Genomic DNA, 13,542 nt, shown 5'->3' with positions numbered 1-13,542 from the left:
TCGAACGTCCTACTGTAATTTACAGTGTTTTCTATCTTTCGAGTTCAACCAATAAATATAAGATATAACAATTAATATTTGAGTTTTATTTTTTCGCTTAAATAAAATTATTATTTGATTTTTATTTTTTCTATCAAATATACATAATGATTATTTTACGGTTTATGTTTTTTCTCTCAAAGATAATAATTATTATTGTTACTTGCTAAGTGATTAGTAAAAAAACTTATATTTAAAAAAAAAAGTAAAATTTATTGCGTTTCAAAACAGGAAAAAATTCAAATGAAAGTTTTTCAACAGTTGACAAATTAAAAATTTTCTCAAAAGTTTTCTATGATTGAACATTGTAAAACAAGTAGAAAGTTCCACATTATTAATTTTTATTTTTTCACTTAAGAATAATGATGACTAAAAAAAACTCAAAGACGTGATTGCCCGCGTATCCGCTAAAGATTTAGCGACATCCTAGCAAAAGGAATAAGTCCCAAAATTTTGAGGTACAAATTTCAGTTGGTTGGGTCTGTATAGCCTTTTAAATTTTATAGCTCCAAACGAAATCTTTTCTGGCAACACTGCCGACCGGGCCGGGTCTCACTACAACTCACTCTACACTGAAAATTTTTTTTTAAGTAATTTACCTCAACGAGATTTGAAAATTATTTCAATATTTTTTTACATCTTTCAAATTCATAGATTTTTTTCCAATAAGTACAAATTCAAGTGAAAAAGATTAAAATTTATTAATTGTTGAAAAATTAAACGTATTTACCAAACAAAGAATTCATTTTATCTATCTAAATCTAAATTCGTGCGTCCCATCGCAAAAAATTGCTTGCAAAATAGGTTATCCAAAGATGGAGGTTGAGAAAAAGTTGTCGTTGCGCTCCACGTCGAAGACGAATTGCGTGTCGAAGACAGCATTTAACCAAACGAAAGCTGGTAAATGCCAACGTCCTAGCGGACCGCTTCATCGCAATCCATATTTGAATTTTCTACGCGAATTTCGTCAACGCAATTGTGGTCTCTCAGCTGTGGAAATCATACGACGCGGCGCTAAGGAATGGAATAATATGGCAAAAGAGAGCAAATTACGGTATATTGAAGAGGTTAGTATGGGAATTTTTTGCGCTGTCATGTGATGTTCAATCTCAAGTATTTACCTTAGGCTTTTTATGCACCAAAGAAAAGAAAACTACCGCTACCGCCGCCACAGAAGCAGCCGCAGCAGCAGTGGCAGCAGCAGCAGCAGTGGCAGCAGCAGCAGCAGCTGCAGCAGCAGCAGCAGCGGCAGCAGCAACAGCAGCAGCAATTGATAAAGCCGACACAAATGCGGGTGGTGTCATATGCGAAAGACTGCGGCCCTGTGTGCCCTAGGGCAAATGACGGTTGTAAAAAACGCCGCAAGAGACGAATGGCTAAATGTGGACGCAAAAGGCGACGACCGAGGCGCCGTTCTTGTCGAAGGAAGAAGAGGCGAAGTTGCAGAGTCTAGTGGTGGCGCATCTATTTGACAAATTTCGGGAAAATGAAAATATTTGCGATGAATTATTAGGAACTTATACATGTGTGGTTCGTGAAGAGTCTGCAGTACGCACTTTTTAAGGCGACTACTAATTGTAAAGTTTGTATATAAATAAAGGTTAAAATATGTACAGTGAGTCACTTAAGTAAGTATACAGCGTCCAATCCTTCTTTCATTGTTAAATAAGTTCAATAGTTATGCCAAAAATAAAAGAAAATTTATTCTTATTAATTTTACAAAAACATAAAATTAATGTGCTAAGAACAATATTTCATTTTATAAGAAAAAAAAAACAATAATGCAAGCTAAAGTAAAATTATCTAAAATTCACATCACAAAAGTAAGTATACAGGAGTATTGTAATTTAATAAAAATAATATTATTGCATTTAAAACACATTAATTAGTATTTTGTTGGGTAACCTTTGGAATTTATAATAGCATTAAGCCGTGATGGCATAGATTTAACCAGGTTTTGTGTGGTAGTGGGCGATATCTGGTACCATTCTTCCATTAGAACTTTTTTTAAGTCCTCCCTATTTCTTATATCATGCTTTCGTATTTGGCGTTCCAGATGCTCCCATAAATGTTCTATTGGGTTAACATCCGGTGACTGCGGTGGGGTTTTAAGTTGTTTTCGAACGTTATATAGGAGCCATTCCTTAACAATGAGTGCGGTATGTTTGGGGTCATTATCCTGCTGGAAGATGAATGACCCCTCAATACCCAATTTTATAGCACTTTCTTTCAAATTATTTTTAAGGATGTTTAAATAAGCATATCGGTCCATTATACCATCAATTATAACCAAATTACCTACTCCATTGGCCGCCATACATCCCCAAACCATTACGGAGCCCCCTCCATGCTTAACAGTACCGGTCATGTTGGACGGATTTAGCTCATTGTTGACTTTTCGCCAGACCTTTTCACGTCCATCCGACCCATGAATATTAAATTTGCTCTCGTCTGAGAAAATCACATTGTTCCAGAATATATGATCGTATCTTTGGTATTCTTTAGCAAAGGCGATCCGTTTTCGGCGATTTTCTTTGCTAACAAAGGGCTTTTTTCTAATATTTCGCCCGTGGTAACCTGCAGAATACAATACGCGGCGGATCGTTTGAGCATTACATTGTTTTCCCATTTCATTTTCAACTTCAGTTTTTATTTTTGGAGCACTTGTTTTAGGGTTTTCCTTTATTTTCCGAACGATTACACGGGTCTCATAGTCATTAAATATACGAGGACGGCCAGAACGTAGGTTGTTTTCAATAGTCCCTGATATTTTAAACTTATTTACTATTTTTTGAATTGTAGCATGGCTTTTACCAACAATTTTTCCAATCTCCCGCAAAGATTTATTCTCTTTATAATGTTTTATTATCACATTTTTAAGGTCATTTGAAAGTTCTTTTCCTCTTGGCGCCATTGCTGGAATATTAGTGTAAATATTATATGAACTGAATTTTTTCAGTATTGGTATTACTTACTTAGAAAATAACCGTATTACTTTTACAAAATTGATTTTATTTAACTCACGCGAATTCGATGCTCAACAAACAAACGTTCTCTGTATACTTACTTATGTGATACAATTTCTGCACATGCTCTTGAAAATTGTTTGCTGAGGATAACGGGACACAAATATCCCGTTATTTTGATGCGTACATGATGACGCATGCTACACTTTTAATATGTATTGTAAAAAATGCTGCTCGATTTTAAAATTGGGTTCAATTTTCAAATAATTTGAAACTTCCATTGAGGTGTATACTTACTTAAGTGACTCACTGTATGTATATTTTCTAGAAAATTTAGTTTCGATTTGGAGAGCATTTCTTGGTGAGAGTATTGATTTCTAAGTTTGGCAAACTGCAACGGTATTATGGAAGCAAAAAATAAATTTATTGGATGTATTAGGGTGTATTCGAGCAACAATTAATTCGGCAGTGTTATTTTTGGTGAAAGAGCAACATGTTCTACGCAAAAGTTTTGACGATTATCAGTCTGATCATGAATATTCGGCGAAAGATATCTTTTAATCAAATGGTTTACTTTATCATAAATGTGGGAAAACTGGTGATGAACGGTATTTCACATAGAACAAAATTTTGACAAGGCTGGTATTGTGACTTGCGAATCGAGCAATTTTCATTAAATGGCTTCGCATGTCACAATACCCGCCCCAATTCTAAAGTAAACAACTTTATTGCGCAATTTCTGCAGATTTTTAGTTGAGCACCAGCAGCTGAGGGTCAAGAAAGTGACAAGCAGAGGCGTAGCTATATGGTAGCAAGGCTGCCAAAATGCCACGGGCCCCCGAACCGAGAGAACCCCGGCCCAGGAGACTGCGAGATCAGTAATAATGTAAAATTTTGAACTACACTAAGCACTTATAAATAACTTATAACTTACTTACTAAGTTATAATTTTTTTAAGTACTTAAAATCAATTAAGGTGAGACACAACTAAGGACCATATGGTCAACATTTTTGTCGTTAACGTTTTTAACGTTACATGCTAAAGATAACGTCACACATATGGAAAACTTGGCGAATCCTGTAAAGTTAAGAATTAAACTATTTTATTATTTTAATAATGATAAAAGTTCGAAGAAACTAATTTTTTGTATTGAAACATTTTGGTCCAACATTCTCACCAACAGTCCACGTTCATGATTTTCAGTGACGCATTTGTCTTCTAATATTATGGTTTGGTGGTTGTCAGAAGTTATATTTCCATTGCCGTCTTAAATGACCTACCAAAAGTGTATGCGCATACAAAGAAACGTAATAGTTTCAGTGCATTTGAAAGGCGCCACGCCCCCTTTTTAAAGAGCCCCAATTTTCTCTAAGAGTATGGGATGAACACTTCCAGAGATATGCATTATGGCGATATACGAAAAAAATCGCATACCCATGCGGAAAAATTGTGGTTTTTGGAAAAGGGGGCGTGGCACCTCCCATACAAAGCGAATTCTTCATACTGCATATCGCGGAAAATGTTCATGCAAGAGGATTCGAACAAGGAAGAATAGGTAATTTTTGAAGCTGATAAAGTTAGACGTACGAAATTTGAGCATGTTATCGTGTTTATATAAGTCTTTAACATATAATGTTTCCAAAAACAAATATAGCGAAATTTCAAGGATAAAATTATCAATACTTACCAGTCTTTATGCACTAAAAAATTGAATCTAATTAAATTCTGCAGAATTTCCTCTTTAATTTGGTACCCATACTTCTGCTCTAAGCACATTTCACAGAATTTTTATATCATTTTGGAATTACTGACGTCATAGTGAAAAACTAAAAACGCAATATTACTAAATTTGGATTTTTGTTTGTAAAATTTACTATCGGGCAGTGTTATATGTATGTATAATGGCCAATACTGGTCAGGAAAAGGAGTTTCTATGATTGCCATCAGTGCAAATTACAAATCCCAAAAATCCTCGGATTATTTGCCAAGAATTCTAGCGAATCTAATTCTTCTAGGAAATCAAATAAAACAATTTTTACGAAATTTTGTTGTTTTTTTTTTTTAAATATTGCACATTTTAATTCAGTTTCACTCGATTGGTACTTTTGCACAGATTGGTACATGTTGGTACAAAATGAAAAAAAATAAATAAAAAAATGGGACTATAATTTTTTTGTAGTCACACGAATGGTACAATACAGCAAACTTCTATGAAGAGATAAATATTAAAAAGGCAAAACAAGCCGAAAAGGCAAAATTAAAATTTAAATTTTTAATCAAGGAATACATGAAACATGTGATTCTTTAGTTTGTTTACAGATACGACTAAGCAGACAAAATAGGCAACCCTGGTAATAAACAAATCGCTCCCATTTTGTCAAACGACGGAACACAAATTTCGGCGAATTACCGCCATTAATTTAAATTAAAATTTCCACAATTGTGTTCTCATAAGTCCTGATTCCAGCGGAAATATACCATATAAGTTTTTTAGATTATAATTTTTTTTGCTGACAAAAAAAAAATTAACAGAAATGTCCGAACGCTAGAAATCCTATCCATATGGTATCACAACGCCGCTATGTATTTTTGGCTTATGTGAGGGAATGGCTCTGCTTTCGAGTTGATTCAAGCTAAACTAAGTATTTTTTCTTTACAAATACTTTTTGCTTTTCAACACTTATTTTGCATTGGCTAAGGTAAAAGCACATTTGCTAGTTTGAAAACTAAACCAATTTTCGCTCCAGTACAGTATTTTTTAATGAGTGTTAGAAATATATAAATTTTACGTAAAAAATAATTAGGCCAAATATCTAAAAAAAAACGAGTCTTGTATGTATATATTTGTAATTTAGTGATGCAAGCAGATTTCCATGTCCTTCGTTGGAAAATCTGTTTGCAACAAACCTTCAACTCAACGACACAGCACAAATAGTTTAATTTATTGCGTTGCGAAAATTTTCCACTTTTCAATTACACCCATTAAACATCATTATTTTATATGAACCCTTCATAACTTATTAGGTAATGAAATATGACAAGTGCCAGAGGGAAGAAGTAGTTATGCGCGCAAATAGAAGCATACGCACAGGCGCTTAAACTACTTTACGCATGCATACGGCTACGTATGTATGTAGTCGATGCATAAGAGTGTATGAGTGTGCTTCCAAGTACGAATGCACGCCACACTGAGACAGATATCGTACACAGCAAAGAGCTTGCTGCAAATGAAGTTTGAGAATGTAAATTACCAGCTCATCGCATATTTCACTAAATTGTCATAAATTATATGCAACCAGAAGCAGCCACCAAAACTTGTGAGAAAACTTGTAATTTTGTGTGCAGAGAAACCACCCAATGCCGCTAAATAGCAAATGTTTATACATAGACCAAGAAAAAAAAAACCTTGCATTGCATCTAAGTCTATGAATGGTGTGAATTTTTCGAAAAAAAAAATATATATGTATAGAAAACATATTTCCAAGGCTCAAAAGTTCGCACACGCTTCGCGCTGTACTTATGAACATAAAGCTTTCACAAATTTTTGCATAATATTTCTTGGCTTGAGAAAATTATCAGTACCGAAAGCAGTTGGTCTGCAGTGTGAAATGTATATTTTATCTACTTAATTGCTTTTAGTTTACTTTATCTTTTTTTTTTTTTTGTTTAATTAAAAGCTGCACTTGCATCAAAACTTTTTCTTGAATTATTATTTTTTTTAGTGTTACTTTAAAAACAGTAAGTGTTTGGCAGTAGTGAGGCTGTTTGTTTCCACACGTTTGCGGCTTGATAAGCTTTTGTTGCCAGGCACGCACTATAATGGTATGATGGCTCGTAAAAAGCGGGCAATTTCACCAAATAAAAACGTTTTCGAACTACTTCAACTAACCCAAATGCAATCCCAAATTATATAACAACAAATGGCGGTCGATATAGCTGAGCGGTAAGAGGGTTGTACTACCATTCCGTGCCACTAAGTTATAGAAAACGGGGCTTAAAAACAGCTGCCGCCCCTTAGCAGACAATGGCAAAGGTACGAGTGTATTTTGGCCTTGAAAAAGCTTCCCATAAACCCATTCTCCCTTCAGATGCGACGTATAACTGTAGGTTCCTCCATTTGTGCAACAACATCCCGACAAATATTACAAATTACATATAATCGCCAAATATTTTTTTAGTATTATAACACAAATAAGATTTAACCCTCGAAAAGACCTCTAGGGACCTATCACATTTTCAATAATGCGGCATTTTTATCCGGTTCGACCTAACCACCGCAGTCTTCGTGACTTCGATAAATGGGATGTCTAGAATCTGTTAAAGTAGCCTCCAAAGCGGTTACGATATATCCTCCCAGCAATGAGTCGTGCGATAAGTTTGGAACCCGACCCGTAAAAGCCCCTAAAGCTTTGGATGAAACCCCTCCTTTTGATTACGACCACGGAGGAGAAGGATAGCTTCTATGAGCGCTTCGAAAGCACATATGAGCGCTATCCCAGCCGTGATGTCAAAATCAAGCTTGGCGACTTCAATACTCCAGTGTGCAAGGAAGAAATCTTTGGAACCACCGTGGGAGAATTCAGCCCCGCATCGAAATGTTCGATAGCGGACTGAGGCTGATCGACTTCGCCGGGTTCCGAAACATGGTGGTATGCATTACTAGGTTCAGGCATAAAAAGATCCTTCGAGCTACGTGGCTGTCTCCACATCGAAAACGAGAAACCAAATCGATTATGTTGTAATAGACAGAAAGCACGCTTTTCCAGTGTTTTGGACGTACGTACATTTCGAGGGCGAAACATCGACTGGGACCACTATCTTGATGCACCCAAGATACGCACCCGCCTCTGTGCAGCAAAAAATGTGCGCTCGAAAACGCAAAGAACGCTCAACGTCGAAATGGACTCTCCCACCTGCTCTTAATGAGCACTCTTCAATAAACCGACATATGCGAGCAGTAGAACCGCCGAAGAAGTACTCGGATTTCAGCGAGCCCGAAATAAGCTGCTGAGAAGTAAGATGGCACCTCCAGAACCATGCTGCGCAACGCGCGTTATGTGGCACCGATATAGGGAACTGAAGAGGAAAGCGAGGTGTATTTGCCGCAAGAGCTTGAAATGCTGGCCGACAAGAAAAGTGTCCGAAAATTTAATCAGAGAGTTATGCGACTCACGGAAGGTTTTAAGACCAGGGCGAACTCCATCCATGGCAACCTAATGACCGGTGTCCAGAACGTAATTAAATTATTGAGTGAACACGTTTCTACCCTACTGAATATTAGCAGCACGAAAAGTTGTGGGCAAGACGAACTGAAGCCCATGGTCCTCCTTACTATGACGAGGTACGAATAGTAATTATGCGGCTGAAAACGAAAAAAAGCTGCTGAAGCTGACAGCCTGCCAGCTGAGCCATTAAACGCATGCCACACGACTGGAATTTGAGTGTACCTATGAGTGTGGCTTTAGACCTGGAAAATCAAAATACGCCAATTTTGGAAAATACCCGCGAGAAACGGATCAACGCTTACCATCTATTTATCGACTTCAAAGTCGCTTTTGACAGCACTAAATGGAGTTGCGTATACGCCGCGGTGTCAGAATTTCACATCCCCGCGAATCTAATATAGCTGTGTAAAACTACTGTTTAGACGCGACTGCTAACACCAGGGCGCCTAAATGCATGCTATGTACTGCTGCATGTGCAAAAATTTCCTTCATTAAATTAATGAAATTTATGTACATGCACTTCTCAACTGCCATGTAATAAAACTTTCTTAAGTTTTAATTTGATGGCAGTTCAAAGTGTGCTCTGCCTAGTCGGATGCATCCTCCGGACACTGCTTCCGGAGCATTCTGCGGACTCTGCATGGCTTACAACCATGCGGAGGTGGTAATAGTTGATTACCATTGGCCACAGTGCCTACCCACTACTTTTTGGTCCAATAAATATTTTTTTTTAAATACATACATGCAAACATACTGGTCTCCCCTCTCACTGAGTTATTCAACTACGTTGAGCAATACCACCAGCTCCGCCAGAATTGGGAAAGACCTCTCCTAGCCGTTGGCTAAGCAATTCAGAAGTAAAGTCCTTTCTCGACACATGAATACCATACTCTATAAATCACTCCTCATACCCGTGTTGGTATATGGCACAGAGGAATGGACAATGACAACATCCGATGAGGTGGATCTTGCAGTAGTCGAGAGACAAATTTTGCAGAAGATTTACGGGCCGTTACCCATTGGCTACGACGTGTCCCGCAGATGATGAGCTGTATGAGCTTTACAACGACATGGACATAGTGTAGCGAATTAAAATACAGCGGCTCCGCTGGCTTGGCTATGTCGTACGATTGGACACCGACGTTCTAGCTCTGAAAGTATTTAACCCTGCACCCGCTGGTGGTAGCAGAGGTTGAGGGAGGCCCGACTGCGTTGGAAAGACCAAGTGGAGAAGGACTTTGCTTTACTTGGTATTTCCAATTGGCATCAGTTGGCACAGAAGAGGAAAGACTGGCGTGCTTTGGTGAACTCGGCCAAAATCGCTTAGGCGATGACAGCGCCAAGTATAAAGAAGAAGAAGAGCGTTGTAACAATTTTTGTGATTCTATCTTTTGTATAATGTTGCTGACATAGATGTACAATAATTGTCAAATAAATTACATGAAGACTTCTTTTCGTGTTGTAGATTAAATTTTGGATAGGGATAGGAAAATGTAAGATTGAAGACATAGAATTAAAACAGTTTATAAATCAAAAGATTTCGAGAAAGCTTAAGGCTTGCTAAAAGCTGGAAAAATGGCGTCATTAATATACGAAAAGCATAGGAAGATGGTGTTGTATCGAACGTATTTCAACGCAAGAATCCATATCATTTCATAATTTTTCCCTACTCAAAGAGGTCCGCACTACCACCCGATAGGACAAAGGATCCGTTCGTGTTCCGAGTTAACTCGGAAAACTCGCTATTTTCTAATAGCGGACGCCAAGTGCATAAAATAAATGAATTCAAAATTTAAGAAATTTTCCACAAGCATTAGAAAATTTTCACAAATGGTTGTCTAATTATTAGACTCTATTACATAGCTTATACTTGCCCCTATTTATGACTAGTGCTAATGAAATACTTCAAGGTGCCCCACAAATGGACGGGCAAGTACTCAGGCTAGCTTGTGTGATTTAATGGGAAAACTACCCTTGTATAAGTACCCAGTCGGCAAAATTAAAAAATAGGAGGCCTTCTGAGAGCCGTTATTTGAGAGATCTTTTGAAGCGATAGGCCTTTCGTGCTCGATTCTTTAATCCTATTGTATTGGAATGGAAAGAGCTTCAAAGCCTTATATTTCAGCTTACTTTGAAAGGAAGAATTTACACGAAGTAATTATGGTTGCTGCGATTTTTTCTTTTATTTGACTTTGGTTGCTTTAGCACACACACCTTTTCGTTTGCCTACGAATGACAGCGCTATTGGAAGTGTTTCTAATAAAGCTTCCAAAGAGAAGGTAGTTTTTAAAAACCTTTTCCCGAAGGCGTTTATTTAGAAACGATCCTCATTTTGCCGGCTGGGTATGTAAATGCATGCACATATGTAAGTTAATCTCTCGTGTCGCGAGAGATATAAAAAATTAAAGGTGCGGCGAACCCACTGTTCGCCGATGCTTTTCAAACCGTAATTAAAAGACGGACAACTCGAGTTGAGCTTAACACAATTTATTACGTGTCACTTGCACGTCCCAAAATTAACTAACTCAAACATATGAATTCACTTACTGGCTAACCTCTTACTCCTAACTACTTATGCTAAGGTTGCAGTTCCCACATTTCGCAAGTTGGGGCTTGCGCGTGCAGACAGGAATTGCTTATATTGCAATTCCCATGATTTCAATAATTCCGATACCTGACCTGATCGGTGGTTGCGCGTGTGCCGCGTCAGCAAAGTTAGTAAGTGCAACAATATGGTCACATGCCTGGCAACGTGAGTAAAGGGTGCGCCATTGATCGGTATTGGTATTACAGGTAAGATAACTTGTATGTACATTAGGGCGGTCAAAAAAAAAAGTAAAGTCGGAGTTATAATGCTCTCCTCCCCTAGGATTCTTCTGAAGAAGGTCAAAGTTTTTCGATCGGAAAATATTGATTGTCAAGAATTCTATACCATTTCTACGAAAACTGGTTTTCCCCCATATAAAATAAATGTAAAACATTGAGCACTTTTAGCGACCTCTAAATATTTTTTTAATTTCCAAAAACCAATCCTGGGGAGGTGAGAACATTAAAATTCCGACTTTACTTTTTCACATGCATTTTTTACGACCCTAATGTACATAGCCTGATGAGTTTGTTGTAATAAGTACTTATGTATGATTTTAGCAAACAGGCGCAACAACTCAGGGTTGCTCTGCTTATGCCAGAGCAGCAAAACTTTGCCCATACATAATTATTAAAAGTGCAACTTATCAACAAGAAAATTACGTGACGTCTGGCGAAACCCCTGAAAACCTCCACCAAGTTACGTGCGAAACTTTTTGCTCCATTTATGTATGTATGTATGTATGTATGTATGTATGTATGCATGTAGTGCTCGCTGCCAGCATATCGCGTAAATTAGCATCGTAGCAGCTTAGATAAAAGTAAATATACATACATTCATACATAGTTAATGTATTTTTTATTGTTGTCGTTGTTGTTGTTATTGTAGTAGTTAGGGCTGTTTTAGAGATTTGCTTGCTTCCTTTTCTTTGTTGCATTGATGGCAGCGCTCCATGTTATCCCCCGGTTGCACTACTTATGTATGTTTCATTAAGTAAATAGCTGCAAAAGTAAGTAGTGTGTGTGCGTGCCGCTGCTGCTGCTGCTGCTGTTGCATTTTCTGACACAAGAAACGTTGACACTTGCACACTTATGTATGTAGTTATTATGCAAGTGCGACATTTCCCGAACACACCAGCGAATCTGCGGCTTACTGACTGCTTAGTTTGCGTGAGTTAGAGGAAGTTGGCGAGTTTGACTATTACTTGATAATATGGTGTTTGTGGTACTATCTACATAAGTTTGCATTTGCTTGCTTTTTGCGAACTCAGCAAATACTTTAACTCTAACCGAACTTTTTGCACCTAATAATGTAAAATTGGTTTTTAAGTTCTTTCTGAAAACTTAATAAAAGTAAAGTCGCATGGCGCGTTAAGCGGAGCGGACAGCGGCGGTAAATGTTGCGCGCCAGCTTGTGATCTGCATTTTGATTTTTTTTTTTTTTGTGGGTGGAGTGCGCATGGGGCATGGGGTTGCCGTTGAGAGCAGTTTGCTACTAAAGGAGTTGTTTTATTATTACCGCGATTTTTGTTTTGGAGGAATGGTCATCAAGCCAATGTGCTATTACCGCAGGTGTGTCGATTTATGGGAGCCTGTAATATTAGGAAGAAAAATTGAAAGAAGATTGGCCATTAGAAAATATACGCTGCGTTTCCGCAATATTTGTATGTATATCGAAAGGCGCTGTCTAACATTTTTGTTTATTTGTGAAATTTGTTCTTTAGTTGGGCTTTTGTAGTGGTTTCTTTTAAGTTTAATTATGTTTTTAGTAAGTTATCTACCGTCTCTTCTACAAAGCTGGATTTTGAGAGAAAATAATCTGGAGCCTTTCTTTATTGAGGTAACAAAGTGTATGTTCGTTGGATTTTTTCTTGAAAACTAGGCTTCCTTTCTAGGTAGGAGCACAATGGGCCTGCTGGATTTTCTTAAAGGAGAGCTATTTTTTCGAAACCCTGGAAAGAGTATGTAACTAAATATGTTTTGAGAGCAGCAGTTTTGTAGCCCATTCCGTTTAAGCGCTATAAAGTGCAAGTTTCAAGTCGCAAAAAATTACGGTTGATTTTTTAGAATTTTTCTTTTGCCGAGGTTGTTGAGCATTTTCTTCCATATAAAAATAAATCTCATTGATGCCTTACATACATATATAAATAGTATGCTTAGTAGCAAGAGATTTTCGTGGCCACGGGCTAACTGTTTAGCTTATGCGGCATTACAAAGGAACTTGAGTCAAACCCACTCTTTCGGAATTCCTTAAGCAATTTTACCAGCCCGGATAATTTAGAACTGTATCAAATAATATATATCTCAAAAGTTTACTTATCCCAATGTTATAAAATGAAGAAAACTTCAGCCATAGGCATATAATGGAACACTCCTCAAGTTAGAAATATTCGTGCGGCGGTGCTATCGACGAATATAATTTCCATTCGCAGACAAAACTAAAAACTTAGGCTAAGAAAGCGTACCTTTTGTTACAATTTTCGTGCAAGTTTCCTATAGCCCAACTTTTCAAACCTCTCAAGCCTACCCCTAAATACCCGCTCAGATTTTTTTTTGTTTTAAGTACCCCACTCTTACTACGTACATTTATTTTTCCTCACTTTAAAGTGGCATCTCATGTTGATGTCACAGCAGTGACATAAATAGCAGATGCGAAAGTTGCAACTGCAATGTTTTTTTTTGTAAGTGTTGCTTTTCGTTATCTTTGAGTGCGAATTTATTTATA

The 13,542-nt window shown here is 37.3% G+C and overlaps 1 protein-coding gene across 1 annotated transcript; it reads left to right on the top strand.

Moving 5' to 3' along the window:
* Nucleotides 1-391: 391 nt before the first annotated feature.
* Nucleotides 392-1,640, top strand: LOC118746984 (myb-like protein P). The gene is made up of 2 exons (XM_036480978.1): nucleotides 392-1,106; nucleotides 1,166-1,640. The coding sequence occupies exons 1-2, from the start codon at nucleotides 855-857 to the stop codon at nucleotides 1,490-1,492; spliced, it is 579 nt and encodes a 192-aa protein (XP_036336871.1). The 5' UTR covers nucleotides 392-854; the 3' UTR covers nucleotides 1,493-1,640.
* The last annotated feature ends 11,902 nt before the right edge of the window (nucleotides 1,641-13,542 follow it).

This window comes from Rhagoletis pomonella, unplaced genomic scaffold (genome assembly GCF_013731165.1).
Source record: "Rhagoletis pomonella isolate Grant_MI unplaced genomic scaffold, Rhpom_1.0 Rhpom_scaffold_00011, whole genome shotgun sequence".
In the NCBI taxonomy this organism is placed as follows: Eukaryota; Metazoa; Arthropoda; class Insecta; order Diptera; family Tephritidae; genus Rhagoletis; species Rhagoletis pomonella.
This window is presented reverse-complemented; position numbering and strand designations above follow the sequence as displayed.

What these genes read in the sequence shown, in the direction of transcription:
- LOC118746984 (XM_036480978.1), top strand. Translation starts at nt 855, where the DNA reads ATGGAGGTTGAGAAAAAGTTGTCGTTGCGCTCCACGTCGAAGACGAAT. An exon ending in AATTACGGTATATTGAAGAG is followed by an intron (nt 1,107 to 1,165) that starts GTTAGTATGGGA and finishes TATTTACCTTAG; the next exon opens with GCTTTTTATGCACCAAAGAA.